The sequence below is a fragment of the Phyllobates terribilis genome, unplaced genomic scaffold (assembly GCF_046119375.1).
Source record: "Phyllobates terribilis strain yellow unplaced genomic scaffold, ASM4611937v1 Scaffold_2__4_contigs__length_985480577, whole genome shotgun sequence".
Taxonomy (NCBI): domain Eukaryota; kingdom Metazoa; phylum Chordata; class Amphibia; order Anura; family Dendrobatidae; genus Phyllobates; species Phyllobates terribilis.
Genome location: NW_027362762.1, coordinates 265,609,072 through 265,631,017, shown reverse-complemented (window position 1 = coordinate 265,631,017; position 21,946 = coordinate 265,609,072). Strand labels below are relative to the sequence as shown.

Genomic DNA, 21,946 nt, shown 5'->3' with positions numbered 1-21,946 from the left:
AAAAAAATTAAAGATGCACGTGGTATTGCCACGTTCTGAAAAGTCTGATTTATCAAAATATAAAAACAATTAACCCAATCAGTAAAAATCATAAACGAAAAAAAATTAAATAAATCAAAAATTACGTATTTTTGATCTCCGCAATTCCACAAAAAATGCTGTAATAAGCGATCAAAAAGTCACATCCATCCCAAAATAGTATTAATAAAAATGTAGTGTCGTCCTGCAGAAATGAAGTCGTCACAGCGCTCCATCGGCCAAAAAATTAAAGTGTTATGGGTCTTGGAAAATGGCGACACAACCCCCAAAAAAGAAATCATATTTCAAGATCATTTTTACAATAAAATGTACACCGTAAAAAGAGTTCCCAATAAACCATGTCGGAACTGTGTGTTTTTTTTCCACAATTTCTCACACTTGGAATTTTTTTTTATTATTTTCCAATACTGTGTGGTAAAATGAACGAAGTTATTCAAAAATACAACTCGTCCCACAAAAGAGAAGCCCTCATAGTTCTATGTGGACAGAAAAATAAATAAAAGCATTATGGCTCTGGGAAGAAGGGGAGGAAAAAACGGAAACACAAAAATGGAAATTGGCCACTGCGTGAAAGGGTTAAAATTGTACAGTGTATTTGTCTTCAGCCCCCTGCAGTCTGATACCCTTAAATAAAATCCTGAGTGACCAGTTGCCTCCATAAGTCACGTAATTAGTAAAAAAGTCCACTTGTGTGTAATTTGTCAGTATAACTACAGCTGTCCTGTGAAGACCTCAGAGGTTTGTTTGAGAACGTTGGTGATCAAACAGCATCATGAAAACCAAGGAACACACCAGGCAAGTCAGGGATAAAGTTGTGGAGAACAGTAAAGCTCAGGGTTGGCTTATATAAAAAAGTAAATAAATAACCCAAGCTCTGAGCATCTCACAGAGCACTGTTCAATCCATCATCCAAAGGTAGGAGTATGGAGCAACTGTACACCTACTGAGACATGACTCAGGTGGGAGAATCTGTCCACAGGACATATTTAGTCTTATACTCCACAAATTTGGCCTTCATGGAAGAGTGGCAAAAGGAAAGCTATTTTTGAAAGCCAGTCATAAGAAGTCCCATTTGCAATTTGCAAAAAGCCATGTAAGGGACACAGCTAGCATGTGTGAAAGTAAAGTAGGTGCTTTGGTCAGATGAGACCAAAGTAGAACTATTTGTGCTAAATGTGAAACGCCTTGTGTGGCGAAAAACTAACACTGCATATTACCCTGAAAACACCATCCACAGTGTCAAACATACTGGCAGTATCATGCTGTGGGGATGCTTTTCTTCAACAGACATACCCCAAAAGTGAAAGTATTCACCCAGGGGAGCTGAATATATTAGCATATCACAATTTTCAGATTTGTATTTTTTAAATATTTAGAGAACCTTGTATAGTTTCCTTTACAATTCACAAATTCTTGCTACTTTGTGTTAGTATATCACAGAAAATCACAATAAAAATACCTTTAGGTTTGTGGGAGTAATATGAAAATATGTGGAAAAGTTCACGGGTTATGAATACTTTTTCAAGGCACTGTATGTATAGGAGACTTCATATATGTCTAAGGCTGGAATACCCTCCTAAAGATGAGTAGTGTTAAACCTTTCGTAGTTGCAAACTAATTTATGTGGTTACTAAGACTGGAATGTCATTGATTACACTCAGAAAGGACAGCTCGGAAGGCCAATCCTAGACATGCCTTACTGGAATGCAAAGCCTGCATCTATGCCCAACATCGGCGCCAAATATGGCAGAAAAGCAACATGGGTTGGTGCAAGTGGAGACCAGACCTTCCTGCGGATAGATGAAGCACTTATAAACTCTCATGTTTTGGCCACATCAGAAATCTTTGCAAGTCGACATATAATAGGTAATGTAGAAGACTGATGTTGTGTTCTTGTTTAAATGGAGCAAGATTGCATATATAATTACACTATATCTATATATCTATTATATATCTCCATGAGAAGTTTACTTTTTTTATTGGGATACGTAGGGCATTGCCGTATCACATACAGTCAACTGGTATGCAGTTACAGTTGTGCTCAAAAATTTACATACCCCGGCAGAATTTTTCCTTTCTTGGCCTTGTTTCAGAGAATATGAATGATAGCAAAATGTTTTTTCCACTCATGATTATTGGTTGGGTGAAGCCATTTATTGTCAAACTACTGTTTTCTCTTTTTAAATCTTAATGACAACCAAAAACATCCAAATGACCCTGATCAAAAATTCACATACCCTGTGGCTGTTTCAAGATGCACACTAAGGAGGCACTTGAAGAAAAATGGGCTGTATGGTCGAGTGTCCAGAAGAAAGCCATTACTGCGCAAATGCCACAAAGTATCTTGCCTACAATATGCCAAACAGCACAGAGACCAGCCTCAAAACTTCTGGTACAAGGTAATTTGGAGTGAGGAGACCAAAATTTAACTTTTTGGACACAACCATAAACGTTACATTTGGAGAGAGGTCAACAAGGCCTATGATGAAAGGAACACCATTCCTACAGTAAAGCATGGAGGTGGATCGCTCATTTTTCAGGGATGTGTGAGCTACAAAGGCACAGGAAACTTGGTAAAAGTTTAAAGAAAAATGAATGCAGCACGTTATCAGCAAATACTGAAGGCAAATTTGCACTTAACAGCCCGGAAGCTGCGCATGGGACGTACTTGGACGTTCCAACATGACAACGAGCCAAAACACAAGGCCAAGTCGACCTGTCATTGGCTACAGTAGAACAAAGTGAAGGTTCTGGAGTGGCCATCTCAGTCTCCTGACCTCAATATCATTGAGCCGCTCCGGGGAGATCTCAAGTGCGCAGTTCATGCTAGACACCCAGGAATTTACAGGAACTGGAGGCTTTTTGCCAAGAAGAATGGGCAGCTTTACCATCTGAGAAATTAACCTCATTCACAGCTACCACAAAAGACTTCAAGCTGTCATTGATGTTAGAGGGGGCAATACATGGTATTAAGAACTGGGGTATGTGAACTTTTAATCATGGTCATTTGGATGTTTTTGGTTGTCATTAAAATTTAAAAAGAGAAAAAACGTAGTTTGACAATAAATGGCTTCACCCAACCAATAACCATGAGTGGAGAAAAAAGTTTTTTTGTTATCATTCATATTCTCTGAAACAAAACCAAGAAAGGAAAAATTCTGCCGGGGTATGTAAACTTTCTGAAGGCATCTGGAACTTTGTTTTTATTTCATTATTAAATACGCAGCTGTACAAAGTGCAAAAGTGTAGGTTGGTTTAATAAAATGTTAGGCACCTGTATTAAAAAAAAAAAAAAAAAAAAAAAATTAAATGAATTGTCACCTTTTCAAGAAAATTTTGACCATATCCAAAGTTACTTGTAAAAAACCTAAAACAACCTAAAAGAAACAAAAAAAACCCCTTTGCTTAACTTGCCCTTCCCAGGTTCAAGTGCAATGTCTTTGCCACTGCCACAGTCTCTATTGTTTGACTGCAGTAATGCTGTAACATCGATAGCCCTGCAACCAATAACTGAGCTTAGTGGTTCTTGCTGTGTACATCGTCCAGGGCAGCAGCAGTCACAGCACTTGAACCCTAGCAGGGCAAGTGAGCAACAGTATTTGTTTTTCTGTGTTGTTCTCCTTTTTTTTTCCTTTTGGACACTGACCAAGAGTTTCTTGAAAGATGACCGCACTTTGTGTGTTTTATATGAATTGATGCTGTTCTTAATGAACTTTAAATCTAGCTAATAATGCTAGTGTAAAGGGTTGTTTTCTAGCACTCTTTGAGCAGCTCACAAGTCCGCAGTCTCCGTAGTCTCACTTCCTGTTTTCTGGATGGGCAGGCGGTACTGCTTGAGTGACAGTTCTGGTGAATAGTAGACCTGCAGTATTAGTAGAACAATAAAGCTCAGCACAAATTCTGCTGTAACACATTCAGCGGTCAGTGGTTACTTCGGAGTCATCTCTATATGTAAATACAGTGATAGTGTAAACAGTCTATTTGAACAAGCAGGCAGCTGAGGAAAGTGAGAGCCCTGATGGTGGGTGCTGTTGATTGTAAGTCTACTGGATTGTTAAAAGTAGTTTGGTTGGGAGCTGAGGGAGAGATGCAGATAACCGCTGGAGAGAGGTGACTGGTATGCCAATAAAAGCTTTCTTTGCAGGAGCATGAATCCAGATAAAAAGCAAGTCAATTGCAAGTTTCTTGTCGAACTAAAGCAATTTAATAACTTGAGAATATCCCTTTAAAAGTTGGATGTATTTTAGGAGACTTCTGGCTATATGTACATGTTTTCTTAAAATACTAGCAGCCTTCAAAATATATTACATGGCTTTTCACCTGACCAAGAGAAATAGATTGCATTTGGTGTCCATATGACTTTGCAGTATATGTGTGCCTCCTAACAACCCACCCATTTATATTGCACCAAGCTAAATGTAATTAACAGTATTGTTGCTTCTCTTGTAGTTGAGTCCTAATACGGTATAGATAATATACTTTATGATTTCTATCCTCTCTTATGCTGCAGGTCTCGTGCCAGCATCTATGACTGAACCGCCGCCATTCAAATGCCTTCTAATTAATAAAGTTGATGGAAGTTGTGCTACATTTAATGATTCTGAACAAGAAGATCTTCAAGGTTTTGGAGTGTGCTTGGACCCTGTCCATGATGTGATTTGGAGGTTTGTTTAACTATGAGCAATTAAGTTTCATTCATGTACTAAACTGCTGCAGACCCAGAGTTTTCTGTGCAGCTCATCTAACATACATAACCTACATCCTTTTTGTAGTGTACTCAGGTGCTGATGACCAGAAATGTTGCCACCTCAAGGCTATGCCCAAAAGTATTGGAGCAGTGTTGGTGGCTGTCATAGATTATCACCGCGAATTCAAAGAGTAGAAAAAGACTTAAGTTTGGCGTTGTCAGGAAAATGTAAATTCAGTCTCAAAAGTCTGAAATATTTGTTTATTCTAAGCTACACTGCTCCCTCCATAAACCTTTTCCACTACTCGTACAACCCCTTGTCAATCAGCCTGCTTGCCCCCGGTAAAATAACACTTACTCTCTTCCGGTGCCATACCAGCCCTGGCTTCACTCTCCCCGCCTTTGGACAAACCAGACATCAAGAAATCGTCAGAGCTGCTACTGGCTGCACACTTCCTCTTGATGTCTGATTTGTCTGAAGGTGGGGAGAGTGACGCCAACGCCGTTTGGGCTCAGGGATTGTGTGAGATAACAATGTGAGATAACAATGTGACACAACCCCCAGGAGGATGCTGGAACCAGAGGTGAGCATGGGTTTTATTTTATTGGGGGTTAAACTTGCTGATTGAATAGGGTTATCAAGGTAGTGGACAACCCCTTTAAATTATTTTGAGCTCTTTTTATTCAGTTAAATTAATAGGTGTGTCACTACAAGTCTCCCATTCTGGTTATGGGAGGTTTGAAGGTAGAATACAGGTTTGTTCAGATTTTGACAGGTTATTACGGCAAGCGGCATCTCTATGGACTTGATCTTCTGTCTGACAACTAGATTAGTATTTTTAAATTAAAATGAGATGTGTGTCCACATTAAAGGGGTTTTCCTGGACTTATGCTACTGAAACATTTTGTAAAGTTATAAAATGGAGAACTTACCAGCAGAATCATCCCCCTTTGAGTTTCTGCCGGTCCTACACGGATAACTTTCCATCTATCCTTTACCTGGCCTCAGCAGTGAAGGACTGGCAGGAACTGCTGCCGTGAGGGGGATTAAAAGGGACTGAAATTTTATTTTCTAAAATTCCCTCATTTAGGTAATTTTTTTTTTTTTTTTGTAAAATCCTGGAATAGATTTCTCTGTCATGTAATGTAGAAGGTTTATGAAAATGCCTTATTCTCTTGTGTTAATTATTGTGAAGTATAAAAATAGTAGTAGCAGTTATCTCATCACTTATTTTCATTTAGGCCTTAAAAGGAACCTGTCATGTCATTTCTAGCATGTAAACTGTCCCCAGTGCATTGTTAGTAATGCAGTGTGCACCACAAACACGCTTTATTCATTAAAATTGGTGCTATAATCCTTTGCAAAAAGCACTTAATATAGTTATATGGTACCTGCTCATTTAGTCATAGGGGTGCGTTTCATTGCATTCAGTCAGGCTTGTCGCTGCCCACTCAATTTGAATTAAGTCCCCGGTTTGTGCTGACGTCTCTTGAATATACACGTTGACATCCCGCACTTGCGCAGTGTGTATTCCGGAACCGCTGCGTGTCAGTCTGTGAAGTCAGCTTCACTGCGCACATGACCCCGATTGACAGTGCGCGAGCGCGGCTCCCCAGTACACGGTGCGCGAGCGCGGCTCCCCAGTACACCCTGTGCGTGAGCGCGGCTCCCCAATTCGCAAGGGCGGGATTTCAACGTGTATATTCAAGTCACGTCGGCGCAAATCCGGGGACGTAATTCAAATTGAGTGGGCGGCGATAAGCCTGACTGAATGCAGTGAAGCACACCCGTATGACTAAATGAGCAGGTACCATATACTATATAAAGTGCTTTTTGCAAAGGATTATAGCACCTATTTTAATGAAAAAAGTGTGTTAGTGGTGCACATTGTATTACTAACAATGCACTGGGGACAGTTTACATGCTCCAAATGACATGACCGGTTCCCTTTTAACTTGTATATTCTGGGAATACCCCTTTATTAGAGGAAAACTTATTTGATGGGGTCCTCCTGATGGGACACTCAGCAATGCTGAGTCCACGAACTGACTGAAATAGTCCCCAGCGATTAGTAAATTATAACATTTCGATTCTGAGAATATGCTTTTAATTGATATCTGAACAGCATCTCGAAGAACAGACTATTGAAGAGCGTTGCATTAATCATTTCGACATAAACCTGTTAGTTCACTTGCAGTTATGCCTTTAAGCAGGTTTAATATTTCTTTATTTTCTTGCAACATTTTGTTACAGGTTTCAAACCAACACAAGAGAGTTGTGGTGTTACAATGCGGTCATCGCGGACTCCAGACTCCCGTCAGCCCCTGACATGCAGTTACGGTGTAGCATACTAAGCCCAGAGCTGGCCTTGCCTACTGGACTAAAGGCAGTGACCACACGATCGCATGCTGCCTTGCATATATTGGGTATGTTTTTGGAAGTGCAGTCCCAGCTATGTAAATGGCTTTCATATCTTGCTTTTGTTTTGTTTTCATGTGTTCTTCACACTTTCTTTATTTCTTCTCCAGGATGCCTTGACACACTGGCTGCAATGCAAGACTTGAAGATGGGTGTCTCGAGCACCGAAGAAGAAACTCAGTCTGTAATGAAAGTGTATTCAAAGGAAGATTACAGTGTTGTGAACAGATTTGAAAGTATGAATCTTTTTTTTATAAATGGCAAGAAAAGTGTTAATATTTGGCAGTCATCTCTGAATTCACCTTGCTTGTGTGTTTTTTATTATAAAGGTCATGGTGGTGGCTGGGGGTACTCGGCACATTCAGTTGAAGCCATTCGTTTCTGTGCCGACACGGACATCCTCCTTGGTGGGCTGGGTCTTTTTGGTGGGAGAGGTGAATACACTGCAAAAATAAAGGTATGCTATAATTTGGCCAATTCCGATATTTTATTTAACTTTTGAGAAAACATATTAAACTTTTTTCCCCTGTTTTTTAGTTATTTGAGTTGGGGTCTGATGGAGGTGACCATGAAACGGATGGGGATCTTCTAGCGGAGACTGATGTTCTTGCATATGACTGTGCCGCCAGGTGAGTGCATCAGACATCTAGAGTTAGAATAGTCAGTGGTAATCCTTTCCACTGCCTTTTTTTTAACCTGGCCCAAATCATATAGAACACTCTTCTAACTTCTCATGGAGCATTGTAATTGTAGAAACTCCTGTCTGCAAGCACTGGCTTCTATATCCTGTGATATTATCCCCTGACTTGTCTGGACAGATTGCCGATAACTATATATGCTTGAATACCAGCATTGTAGTTTAAGGTTCTCTTGACCCTAGTGTCAGGGTTTCTGTTAATTAGAGCTCAGATGCTATAATAAATCCCATCATATGATGCATTTTGACAGCACAAGTAGCACTGCATTCTTGAGTTATTACTATGTATCAGACATCTATATCAGATATATTAATCCTACAAAACACGGCAGTGGAAGCAAATATCATAGTAGCTGAAAACTTAGAGAAAATGTGTTTTCACACACTTTTCCTTTTAATCTGATGAGACTATATATATTGATCCAGTCATATAAAAAGACATTTTTTTTTAGAGATTTTTTTTTTTAGAATTATATTTTTTAACCCCTCATTTTAAAAATTACAAAGTATAGGGAGTTGGTGTTGAAGTATTTTTTTCATCTTGTGGTATTTTATGATGTGCCCTTGGGACCCCCACAAATCCTGAGAGTAGAAGAACTTCGCTGCAGTTCCCTGCACAGTGGAAGGCTTTGGTCGCTGTGTAGGAGTAAAACAGTGAAGTGGATGTAGTGTAAAGCGCAGGGCTGTGGCGTCTCGGAGTCAGTGTCCATTTTGGTGGAGGCCGAATCTGTCGGTATAAAATAAACCGACTCCTCAAATATATATAATAATTTGGGTACAGTAGTTCAATGCAGTTTGTGGAGAATATTTTTTCATAAGAATTTGGGAAAGTTATGAAATGTCCTATAAATGTCTGTCCTATTCCTGATCTAAGGGTCTAGACGTTTAGCCGAGATGAATCTGTGCTACAGTAAATTTATCACTTAAACATCAGCCATGTATGAGGGAGTCGGAGTCGTGGAGTCTGTGTCATGGAAATTGAGGAGCCCGAGTTAGAGGTTTGACTTACCGACTCCACATCCCTGGTAAAGCGGCAGTTTCACATAGGTACTGATCAGGAGTCAGACCCCAGCCAATCATAAAGTGATAGCATGCACTAGGAATATAGGACTCTTGCTTATAGTGAATATATATAACTCCTTGAAAAAGTATTCATACCTTTTTCCACATTTTTTCATATTAACAGATAAATATATCTTATTTGGATTTTCTGTAATATACCAACACAAAGTAGTAATTATTTATGAAATTTAAAGGAAATATTTTAAAAATATAAATCTGAAAATTGTGACATGCATTTGTATTCAGTGCTCCTGAGTCAATACATTGTAAGACCACCTTTCAGTGCAAATACTGCTGCAAGTGTTTAGGGGTATGTCTCTACCAGCTTTGCACATCGAGAGGCTGAAATTTTTATCCGTTTTTCTTTGCAAAATAGCTTTAGCTCATTAGATTGTATGAAGTTCATAGATGCTCAACAATTTTCAAGTCTTGTCAAAGTCCAGACCCCAATCACATTGAGAATCTGTGAAAAGTCCATTCAAACACATGAATATGCGTTGATCTAAACCATTCCATTGGAGCTCTGGCAGTATGTTTAGGGTCATTGTCCTGCCGGAAGGTCAACCTACACTTTTGCAGCCTCAAGTCTTTTGCAGCCTCTAGCAGGTTTTCCTCCAGGATTACCCTGTATTTAGTTTTACCCATCTTCTCATCAACTCATCTTCCCTGTCTCTGCTGAAGAAAAGCATCCCCACAGCATGATGCTGCCACCGCCATGTTTGATGGAGGGGATGGTGTTTTCTGGGTGATGTGCAGTGTTAGTTTTCTGCCACACATAGCATTTTGCCTTTAGCCCAAAAAAAGTTCTACATAAATCTCATCTGAACTGAGCACCTACTTCCACATTCTAGCCGTGTTCCCTACACTCCCTGACAGAAGTTATGTCGCTTATCCATGTTATGTAAATAAAAGCTTATAACCTGACTTTAAATTCATCCATTGGTTTTATAAATTACTCTTTTGAAAGCTGAAACCCTCCCTGTTGGCCTGTTTTTGCCTTCATGACCAGGCCAATTTTTTCAATTCTGACCACTGTCCCTTTATGAAGTAATTACTCTGGAACGCTTCAACGGATTCCCCTGATTCTGAGATTGTTTTTTCGTGACATATTGTACTTCATGATAGTGGTAAAATTTCTTCTATATCACTTGCTTTTTTTTGTGAAAAAAACCCCGGAAATTTGGCGAAAATTTTGCAATTTTCAAACTTTGAATTTTCATGCCCTTAAATCAGAGAGATATGTCACACAAAATAGTTAATAAATAACATTTCCCACATGTCTACTTGACATCAGCACAATTTTGGAACCAAAATTTTTTTTTGTTAGGAAGCTATAAGGGTTAAAAGTTGACCAGCGATTTCTCATTTTTCTAACAAAATTTACAAAGACATTTTTTTAGGGACCACATCTTATTTGAAGTGACTTTGAGGGGCCTTTATGACAGAAAATACCCAAAAGTGACACCATTCTAAAAACTGCACCCCTCAAGGTGCTCAAAACCACATTCAAGATGTTTATTAACCCTTCAGGATTTTCACAGGAATTTTTGGAATGTGGAAGAAAACAATGAACATTTAACTTTTTTTTCACAAAAATGTTACTTTAGACCCAATTTTTTTATTTTCACAAGGGTAACAGGAAAAAAATGGACTACACAATTTGTAGTGCAATTTCTCATGAGCGCGCTGATACTCCATATGTGAGGGGAAAACCACTGTTTGGACGCACTGCAGGGTTTGGAAGGGAAGGAGCGCCATTAGACTTTTTGAATGTAAAATTTGTTTGAATAATTAGCGGACGCCATGTTGCGTTTGGAGAGCTCCTGATGTGCCTAAACAGTGGAAACCCCCCACAAGTGACACCATTTTGGAAACTAGACCCCTTAGGGAACTTATCTAGATGTGTGGTGAGCACCTTGCACCCCCAGGTGCTTCACAGAAGTTTATAATATTGAGCCGTGAAAATAAAATTTTCACATTTTTCCCACAAAAAATGTTTTTCATCCCCTAATTTTGCATTATCATAAGGATAACAGGAGAAATTGCACCATGAAATTTGTTGTGCAATTTCTCCTGAGTACGCCGATACCCCATATGTGGGGGAAAACCACTGCTTTGGTGTACGGCAGGGTTCGGAAGAGAAAGGAGCGCTATGTTGGCTGGAATAGGTTGCAGACACCATGTCACATTTGAAGAGCCCCTGACATGCCGAAATAGCAGAAACCCCCACAAGTGACCCCATTTTGTAAACTACACCTCTCAAGGAATTCATCTAGGGAAGTAGCGAGTATTTTTTAATTTATATCATTGGGCAGTGAAGAAAACATAATTATATTTTTACCACAAAAAAATGTTTTACCCTGAGATTTTACATTTTCACACAGGGCAATGGGTAAAAATGGTGCTGAAATGTGTCACACAATTTCTTCTAAAAGTGGCAATACCCCATATGTGGCTGTATCGTACCGCTCAGCAATACGGCGAGATCTGGGGGGTAAGGAGCGCTATTTGACAATTGGAGAACAAATTATTGTAGATTAGGCATTTAGATTTGGGAGCACAAAATTTTCTGAATTTCTTTTGGGGGGCAAGGGTCATGTCGATTTTCCAGAGCCTTTCTGCTACCAGTAACTTGGAAGTCCCTTATATTTTTAACAGATGACGGACCTGAGTGGGGACTAGCTTTTTTTGAGGACTGAGTTGAAGCTTTTATTGGGAACATTTTACATATTTATCCAGTGCTCTATGCTGAGCACTTACATCGGGGTTTCCATCTAAATTTCCAAGTGATGTAATTCAGATGAAACCCCTGCGGGATCCATTCACTGTAATGAGGCAGCAGAGTTACTCTGGACTCCGTCTGGCCTCTGTTTAGCGGTGTCCTTTTTTTCAGAAGTGCACAAAACTGTGGCCAACCGCACTTTTATGCACGCCTAAAAAAAACGGACACCGTGGGATCACAGGCCAGACGGCATCCACAGTGGCCTATATCTGCCTCATTACAGGGAATCTTCCGTCATGGGTTCCGTCTGAATCACGTATTTCAGAGATTTACACGGAAACTCTGGTGTAAGTGCTCAGCGCAGAGAGCAGGATAAATGTGCGCCGAGCCTTACTGCGATCTTTGGGAGACATAATAAACAAATCAGTAGCAGGTGAAGAATTGGTTTTATTTATTTTTTACGCCACTCCTCGTGCGGTATAAGTGATGAGATTACTTTATTTTTCGGGTCGGTGCAATTACAGAGATACCAGATTTATATCTTGTTTTTATGACTGACAGCTATCATACACTAAAAGACGCTTTTTTTTGCAAAATCTAGTTTTTACATCGCCATATTTTGAGAGCTATAATTTTTCCATATTTCGGCCGACAGTCATGTGACTGCTTGTTTTTTGCGGGACGAGTTGACATTTTTATTGGTACCATTTTTGGGTACGTGACATTTTTTGATCGCTTTCTATTCCGTTTTTTGGGAGGTAAAATTAACAAAAACCAACAATTGAGGAATTGTTTTTTGAGGGTTTTTTTTTTACGCCGTTCTGCGTGTGGTAAAAGTGATAAGGCAGCAGCATTCTTCGGGTCAGTACATTTACAGTGATACTACACTTACCGTATATTTTTTTTATGTTTTGGCGCTTTTACCCAATAAAGAAAAAATATTTTTTTTGCATCGCTTTATTCTGAGAGCTATAACGTTTTTATTTTTCGGCTGATGGAGCTGTATGGCGGCTTTTTTTTTGCGGAACAAGATGATGTTTTCAGCGGTACCATTTTTATTTCTATTTTGCTTTTTGATCGCATTTTTTTCCACTTTTTGTTTGGCAATATGATGAAAAAGCATCGTTTTTTGCTTTGTTTTTTATTTATTTTTATTACGGTGTGCACAGAAGGAGTTAATTAGTGTGACAGTTTTATAGATCGGGTTGTTTCGGACGCGGCGATACCAAATATGTGTACTTTTTTTGTTTTTGCATAAATATACGGATTTATTGGTTTAATATTTTATTTATTTTATTTTTTATTTATTTTTTTTTTAGCAGTTTGAAAACATTTTTTAGACTTTTTTTTTACATTTTAACTTAGTCCCTGTATGGGACATTCATTTTTATTTTTCTAATCAGTGTTCTCATGCAATGCAATAGGCATGAGAGCTTTGACAGTTTCACACTGTCTGTCTCCTGCTTGACTTCAGCTGCAGGCTGAGTCTAGCAGGACACCGTACATGGCAGACCCGGAGGCGGTCATGTGACCTCCGGCTGCCATGACAACGGCAGGTCCTGTCAGACATCAGGGGGCCGTCGGAGAGGTAAGTGGACGACCCCCTCTCCTCTAACTATCTTCTAAATTCCGCGATCGCTATAGATCGCGGCATATAGAAGATAGCAAAGGGTTAACATCATTGGGACCTGATCCAGTCAGGTCCCGATGATGTCCCCTGTCAGAGCTGTCGCTCTGCACCGCACCTGCAGCACTTGCAGGACCCTGGGGGTCCTGAGGTCTGCGGGACCACCGACCGTTAATAAACGTCAGTGTTGCACACAGCCCAGGCAGCGCCGACGTTTATGTACAGTGGGCGGTCGGGAAGCGGTTAACCTAACTTTGCTTTACTCCTCCCCATAACTTTATCCCTAACCTGTCTGGTGTGTTCCTTTGTTTTCATGATGCTGTTTGATAACTAATGTTCTGTGAAGGCCTCAGAGGTTTGTTTGAGAACAGCTAAAGTTATACTGAGAATAAACTACACACAGGTGAACTTAATTTACTAACTATGTGACTTCTGGAGGCAATTGGGCCTTCAGGATTTTATTTAGAGGTATCAGACTGCAAGGAGCTAAGTACAAATGCACGTCACAATTTTCAGAATTATATTTTTAAAATAATTGAAAAACCTTGTATCATTTTCATTACACTTCACGAATACTTGCTACTTTGTGTTGGTATATCACATAAAATCCCAATAAAATACATTTGTGTTTGTGGGTGTAACATGAAAAAAAATGTGGAAAACTTTATGGGGTATGAATACTTTTTCATGGCACTGTAAGAAGCACTCCACTGCAATGATTTCTCATCCTGGGATCTTCTTAGAAGCCATTTGCATAGGCTGGAAGTTACCCTCTCCTATGAGCAGCTGGTTATATTTTATCAGTTTAGAATGTAAGCTAATTAAGAATTCATGTCAGAGCTAATTAACAAATTACAGTCTATTTGACGCTTGATTTTGTCTTCCACCCTAGAGAGAAATATGCTATGATGTTTGATGAGCCCGTCCTTTTACAAGCTGGCTGGTGGTATGTGGCGTGGGCACGTGTGTCTGGTCCTAGCAGTGACTGTGGCTCTCATGGACAAGCTTCGATTACAACAGATGATGGGTAATATTTAGTTTCATCCTATATATCCCATAAATGATCTTTGTGGCTGTAAGAACACTTTTCCTTATAAAAAGTATAAACTATTGGAGCTTTTTGTGTTTAATAGTTTAGATGGCATCAGCTCTTTGAGACTCAGATTGTGGACTTGTAGGTAAACTCCTTGGTGAATAAAGACCTACTACAGACTACTCCAGCTTTGGCTCCTTCTACAGCTGTAAAGTATAAAGAAGTGCCCACCTCAGTGCAGTGGCTGCAGGGTCTGAACTTGCTAGTATTATATGCCATTTGCCTTTTTATTAAATATAAATATCATTGCATAACATGTATTCCCTAGTCATAGTCTAAAAGACTTCCTAATAAATATTACAAAACTTTGGAAACATTTAATTTTAAGCTTTTAGTTTTAGGGACTAGTAGGGAACAAAATACACATAAATTATTGCGGAAAATGCAGATCCATCCTGTCTATGAAGAATAGAGGAGTGTGTGCTAATGAGAATTTTGTATCGGAAGAATAGCGATGTAGGTACGAGAATCTCACTGATTCCATTGGAGAGAAGTCGAGGCTTTTCTAGGTTTGGCTAAAAGGAACTTTAATTTTATAATGTATAAAACCTAAATGCCTAGGTCTAGGTCATCAAAACATTTTTTACAATATTAGCCTTATCCATGAGGTCTATCACTATTACTCCAGTGATATCACCAGCTTGAGATGAGGAAGTAAACCGTTTAATTAGGAATTTGGTGAATATCTTCAGCGTTTAACAACACTATTAGACTGTAGTTGGAACCATACTTCCCCAGGCTTAGGAATGACTGTCCTCTTGGATACTGGCATTGTATGAGGACCCTTATCGTCTGTCATAAAAACCATAAACATTTTAGGGATGTATGGAAGCTCTTGCTTCCTCTCAACACACGATGATAATGTGATCGCTGGAGGAAGAATTATTAGTGCTTGCTATACCATGTTCTCAATTCTTGTTCAGGAAGACAGGAGGTGGTATTAAACTATCTCTGCCTTCTCTATGGGGGAGTCCAGCTGCCTGCTCCTGTGTGATCTCATGTGTTTGCCTACCTTGTAGTGACGTTTTAGAACGTCACTGCTGAGTGAAATGTGAACTGCCTAGACATTTAAAGTCTATTATTAGTAACTAGATGGTGGCCCGATTCTAACGCATCGGGTATTCTAGAATATGTATGCGGCTGACCGGGCGCGACTAATCAGCGAAGCAGTGTTTAAATGGGTTGTGCACTACTTTAAATTAACCCCCCAATGTATCCCCCCGGGGCCTCTAATGAATTTTGTAATTACATCATGTTGTCAGTACTGCTTGTGACAACATCGCTGACCACACACAGCCAGCACGTAATTCCCCGGCTGCAGCCGGCTCTTGCTTCCGATAACATCACGACTATTTACGGCTGCAGCCAGTGGTCTCCTGTTCCGCGTACCACGGTGAATGAAACGTGATAGAAGTACGTCACACTCTGACTGTGTTTAGTAAACGTGACTGAACTATGTCGCACTGTGACTGACAGAACGTATTCATTAAACGTGACAGAAGTACATCACACACTGTGACTGACAAAACATGTTCAGTAGGTCATGGGCAGTTGGTGAGTCACATGACCACATGGGCGGAGTCAGCCCTGCTATCTCCCGACTTGTTCTGAAATCCCGCGTCGCTGATTGGCCGCGGCCCGACCAATCAGCGACGCAGGATTTCCTGGACGGACAGACGGGATAAGCCGATTATATAGTAGATCTTACAATTTTCACAGTAGCCACTCAGGCGATTTTAGACTCTTACTATTTTTCCCTTCAGGAAGACGTTACAGCAGTTTCTTTATCAGAAGCAGGATTACAGTGACTGATGACACTTATATACACAGCTGATTACATGGGATCTAGTAATCACTGTAGATGATGTCATCTCTGGCACACAATGACCTTGGCACACCCTCATTAGATGCTTCAGTACAAAAGATAGGATCTGAGTCTGTTCTTAGCGTTCAATGTACTTGTGTTGTTTCCTGAAGCAGGAAGTTAAAATCTATGAGTCCCAGTGGGCAGTGTGAAAATTGCAAGATTAAGGATTTTTTAATAAAGATTGTGATGTGACAATTTTTGTTTTTTCATATTTTTTTAACATGCATCTAACAGAAAAACGTAATTTCTCTTTCGCTTCATTGGGGGACACAGGAAAGAGAAACTTCATATTAAACCGTAGTTCATTTTCTGATAGCTTCCCTTTTAAGCTTAGTTTGGCTCAGGATTATCTGTTATGCATGCTTTAAATATAAGTGGTGATGTAATAATATATTTTTACTTTATTGATTTGGCTTGGGGATCTCATGTTCCTGTTTGATTCTCCAGAGTCGTTTTCCAATTCAAAAGTTCTAAGAAGTCAAATAATGGCACAGATGTGAATGCAGGACAAATACCCCAGTTGCTATATAGGTAAGAATCACTACTCCTCTGTATACATTGCAGCTCAATCTAAGTTTCCTCCTGCCACCTCCTGTACGATGTAGGAAATAAAGCCTGCTTTGTACATGAAGCCTTAAAGGGAACCTGTCACATTGAAAATTATGTCCAGCCTACAGGCAGCATGATGTAAAACAAGAGGAGCAGAGACGATTGATATATAGTGTGTGTGAAAAAGTTAAGGAAAACTTGTATTTTATTTAAAACTGGTTATTCTATACTTTCCAGTGAAGTGGGCGGTACGAATTGGTAAGTGACAGTCTCCCTTGTATCAGTGTTCGTACCAAGATAGCTGTGAGTCCCTGATTAGGACTGTCCACTTAACTGAAAAACATGGAATGAGAGCGATCTAAATAAACACAAGTTCTAGTGAATATTTTCCCAAAATACTAAATATTTATCTGTTCAGCTTCCTGTGTTTTTATATCATGCAAGCGAGCGACTGCAGGGAGAATAAAACACCATCTTCTCCTTGTAGCCGCTGCTCCAGCAAGGCAGCCAGGCATGATTCATATGCTCTTTATTTCCAGATTACCATTATATCTGCAGTTAAACAGTGTTTCTGGATGTGACAGGTTCCCTTTAAACATTGTCCTCTCAAATTCTTCATTTTATCATTTTTTAATTTTATAGAAGTGGAAGTGGTTTATATACAAACTGCAGGCTATGTATTTTTTCACATAGGAGAAGATATTTTCTGAAAAAATGTAATGCTTTGTTCCAAGAGCTGTAATCCTGTAAAGCAGGATGTCAAACTCAAATACACAGAGTGCCAAAATGAAAAACTTGGAACAAAGTCGTGGGCCAACAGGATGGCTTCAAACCAAGCACAGACACTCAGTGCACCCTTGGTGTGGCCAAACATTTAAGTTCCACTTTCCACTTGTTTTCCATCTCTCTCCACCCTTCTCTGGCTCAGTAAAGTCAGAGCTGTCAATCAAGAATAGGCGAGGGTGGAGATGGAGAAAACAAGGAGGTGTGAAGGGGCACTTAATTGTTTGTTTTTGTTTGTTTGTTTTTTACCAAATTCCCTTCCGGTAACCTTAGAATCCTGCCCAGCCCGTGTAAATGTGCAGGATTACTCGTACCTATTCCTTTACCTCAATTAAACTGCAATTGTAAAGTGTATGACTGAGGGATTGAAGCTCTCTGGGCAAGTGCACAAGTGAATCTGTCATTTAATCCTGTCCTGTATGATCTGCCCCAATAAGTATATATACAATGATTGATTGTTTTATTTTTATGGATTCAGCATCTCTTGTGTGCCAATCATCTTCCAGGTTGCCCACAAGTGATGGGAGTGCTGCTAAAGGAAAACAGCAAGTCAGTGAGCCAGTGCATATACTGAAGAGATCATTTGCTCGATCTGTCTCCGTGGTATGTAGGTTGTTGTCTTCTACTTTTGCTCCTATCGTACATGTTCTCTGACTGCTGAATCGTGCTGTTCCTTGCTTTGCCCAGGAGTGTTTTGAATCCCTGCTGAGCATACTGCACTGGAGTTGGACCACTTTGGTTCTTGGAGTAGAAGAGCTGAGAGGGTTGAAAGGCTTTCAGTACACAGCCACGCTACTGGATTTGGAGAGATTGCGATTTGTTGGGACTTGTTGCCTTCGACTGCTGAGAGTCTACACGTGTGAGATATACCCCATATCAGGTATCCGTAAAGTCTAGAACATGAAATATTAATATTATGAACAAGCTTCTTTTTATTCATTTACACGTATTAACAAATTGCATTTTCTTTTCAAAACCTCTGAATTGACAATATCCTCCACCTAGTGATAATTCGCTCCTCAAACATTGCAGGTTCTTCTAAGATTTTCCTTTTTCAGCTGCCCCCTACTGGTTCTGTGCCAGCATAGAAATACCGTGAATTTGCTGTATGCCACTTTAATTTAGTAAAAAAAGAAAAAGAAAACCTGTTTAACCTAATGGCTGTGTGGTCAAAAACTGTTTGAGGTTATTAGGTCAAGCTGTTAATTACAATCAACCTCATCTAAAACTTTCCGATATTTCTTTTATATTGCATAGTCAAATTATGTACAGAATTACTTTGTACTGTGTTAAAGTGGTGTTCCCATGATGTATCTTCAGGAATGCACCACACACCTCCTTGCTGCTTTGCCGGGAGGCGGTGCACTCTTGAAGACTGACAGTTTGGACCAGCGTCATGGTCGGGGTGCTGGTTCGAACGGAGCGGTCTCCCAAGCTGCTAGCAGGGGCAACATTACCTCTAACATGGGGGAAGTGCAAGGGCACTAAGGCTGAGTGGATCCAGTGAGTTATCCAGCCAACTTCAGAGTGGCATGAGCAGGCTCTGAGTTCATGCACACAAGCGTATGAGTCGGATGTGTGCTGTCCGATTTAAGTATCGGACAGCACATGGTTAGCACACTGACCCATGTTATTGAATAGGGCTGTTCACATAAACGATTTCACTCTCGTTCTGACTGTACGTGGAAGAAAAATCGAAGTATGCACTACTTTCTTCCGAGTCTTGGATGAGACTCTCCCTTTCAAATTTGTGGGTGCTAAAACCTGTCCAATCCTTTGCTCCCATGAGAGATGAGCTGTGTTGTCTGGCAGAGACATATACTGTGTGTGTGTGTCAGGAATCAGCCCAGAATGATGATGATCTGGTCAATGACCTGAAGAGAGCTGGGACCACAGTCTCAAACATTACCATTAGTAACACACTACACCGTCATGGATTAAAATCCTGCAGGGCACGCAAGGTCCCCCTGCTCACCCCAGCACATGTCCAGGCCCGTTTGAAGTTCGCCAGTGACCATCTGGATGATCCAGAGGAGGCATGGGAGAAGGTCATGTGGTCAAGTGAGACCAAAATAGAACTTTTTGGTATTAACTCCACTCGCCGTGTTTGGAGGAGCAAGAAGGATGAGTCCCAGCCGTGAAGCATGGTGGGGGAAACCTCCATACTTTGTGGTTGCTTTTCTGCACAGGTGACAGGACGACTGCACTGTATTGGAGGATGGATGGGGTCATGTATCGCGAGATTTTGGCCAACAGTAAGAGCATTGAAACTGGGTCTTCCAGCATGACAATGACCCAAACAGCCAGGACAACTAAGAAGAGGCTACTTAAGAAGCATTTCAAGGTCCTGGAGTGGCCTAGCTGGTGTCCAGACTTGAACCCAATAGGATATCTTTGAAGGGAGCTGAAACTCCATGTTACACAGCAACAGCCCCGAAACGTGAAAGATCTGGAGAAGATCTGCATGGAGGAGTTGGCCAGAATCCCTGATGCAGTGTGTGCAAACTTGGTCGAGAACTATAGGAAATGTCTGACCTATGTAATAGCAAACAAAGGTTTCTGTACCAAATATTAAAGTGAACCTGTCACAAGGTTTGTCCGATATGAGATGAGGTAGCCATCTTTCAGGCTTGATATACAGCATTCTAATATGCTGTATATAAGCCCCTGATCCGACCTGCAAGACCAGAAAAACATGGTTTACTATACTCATCTGGGGGTCGGTCTGTTCCAAGGGCTGTGTCTCGTCTTGGTCTGGCGCCTCCTTTTTCTTTCGATGCTGTCCTCCATCTTGCTTCTTGTGGATGACATGTCCCTATGTCATCCACACAGTCTCCCCGTCATTGCGCTCTTGTGCAGCATAAGGCATATTTCTCTGCCCTGACTAGGGCAGAGTAAAGTACTGCCGTACACATGCGCCGCATTATAGTATATCAGGCCTGATAGGTGGTGGCCAGGTGCTCATATCGGCCAAACCTGGTGAAAGGTTCCCTTTTAAGTTCTGTTTTTCTGTTGTATCAAATACTTAATTAATTTGCATTTTATTACAAGAAATATGTAAAAATCATGTAATGTGATTTTCTGGATTTTTTTTTAAGATTCTGTCTCACGGGTGAAGTGTACCTACAATAAAAATTACAGACCTCTCCATTCTTTGTAGGTGGGAAAACTTGAAAAATCAGCAGTGTATCAAATACTTATTTTCCCCACTGTATGTGTTTGTTAACACTTGGTTAACTGTCCTCCAAAATTGTTAAGTTTGTGTAATTGCTTGGATCTTATTTTTCATAGGTAAAACCTTTCCCTATATGGTATAAATAAGGCAAGTGTATACATAGGGGCTTGATCCTGCTCTTTCTCGATCTATTCTTTGTTTTACTAGCACTTGTCTGATGTTGATTTTTCTGGTGATCTGTTAATGTGATTCGATTCCCTGTATATTAATGACCAAACACATGTACGCACCACTGGAACTGTACACAAAGTAGCTCATGAGCGCTCTGCCCATGCATTTTTACTCCGCAGCAGTAAGAAGGGACAGCAGCATCTGCCATTTTGCCATCTGCAGTCACTAGGACGTGTTTGGCGATCTTTGAGGACACCATGTGCAGAACGAAGTATAAGGCCACATTCACACGTTCAGTAATTGGTCAGTTTTTACCTCCAGTATTTCAAAGCCAAAACCAGGAGTGGGTGATAAATCCAGAAGTGGATTTATACTTTTCCGCTAATTGTTCCACTCCTGGTTTTGGCTTACAAATACTGAGGTAAAATACTGACCGAATACTCAACATGTGATTGACAGCCATCCTTTTGAAAGTCATTTTGACTAGATCTTCACAAATGGGAATTTTCCTGTATCCGTGTAGTAAGTGATTTATGAGACGCCTCATTAAAACAAGACCTAAGGTGATAAAAATATTCATTTTTATTCAGTTTTCTCCAGTTAGGAAATCATGATTTTTTTTTCCTTCTCTTATATTTTGAAGCCACTACTAAACCAGTCATAGAAGAAACAACAAAACTGGCTGAGTGCATTGGAAAAACTAGGACTTTACTAAGGAAAATCCTTTCTGAAGGTGTGGATAACTGCATGATGAAACTGGACAATGATCCCCAAGGTTATCTGAGCCAGCCATTGAGCCTTCTGGAAGCTGTTCTTCAAGAGTGTCATAACACCTTCACTGCTTGCTTCCACTCTTTCTACCCCACGCCTGCTCTCCAGTGGGCATGTCTCTGTGACTTACTCAACTGCTTGGATCAGGTAAAGATATTCATTTACAAATTGTGGCATACTAGGCAGGGACGGACACACCATTGGTACGACGTGTGCAGCCGTCCAAGAGGTGGAATTGTGCATTATGATGAGCTATTGGACTACAAAAAGCCCATACCTTGCAC

At 40.3% G+C, this 21,946-nt stretch overlaps 1 protein-coding gene across 14 annotated transcripts in view; it reads left to right on the top strand.

Moving 5' to 3' along the window:
- The window catches only part of MYCBP2 (MYC binding protein 2), a 275,096-nt gene that overhangs the window by 143,394 nt on the left and 109,756 nt on the right, over nucleotides 1-21,946 (top strand). For all 14 annotated transcript variants that reach the window (XM_073664071.1, XM_073664076.1, XM_073664064.1 and 11 more), the window contains 11 exons: nucleotides 1,701-1,905; nucleotides 4,550-4,703; nucleotides 6,981-7,153; nucleotides 7,256-7,381; nucleotides 7,475-7,602; nucleotides 7,683-7,774; nucleotides 14,146-14,280; nucleotides 16,661-16,744; nucleotides 18,052-18,148; nucleotides 18,233-18,425; nucleotides 21,535-21,809. In XM_073664071.1, the coding sequence (XP_073520172.1) occupies nucleotides 1,701-1,905; nucleotides 4,550-4,703; nucleotides 6,981-7,153; nucleotides 7,256-7,381; nucleotides 7,475-7,602; nucleotides 7,683-7,774; nucleotides 14,146-14,280; nucleotides 16,661-16,744; nucleotides 18,052-18,148; nucleotides 18,233-18,425; nucleotides 21,535-21,809 (1,662 nt within the window). The remainder of the gene's footprint in view (nucleotides 1-1,700; nucleotides 1,906-4,549; nucleotides 4,704-6,980; nucleotides 7,154-7,255; nucleotides 7,382-7,474; nucleotides 7,603-7,682; nucleotides 7,775-14,145; nucleotides 14,281-16,660; nucleotides 16,745-18,051; nucleotides 18,149-18,232; nucleotides 18,426-21,534; nucleotides 21,810-21,946) is intronic.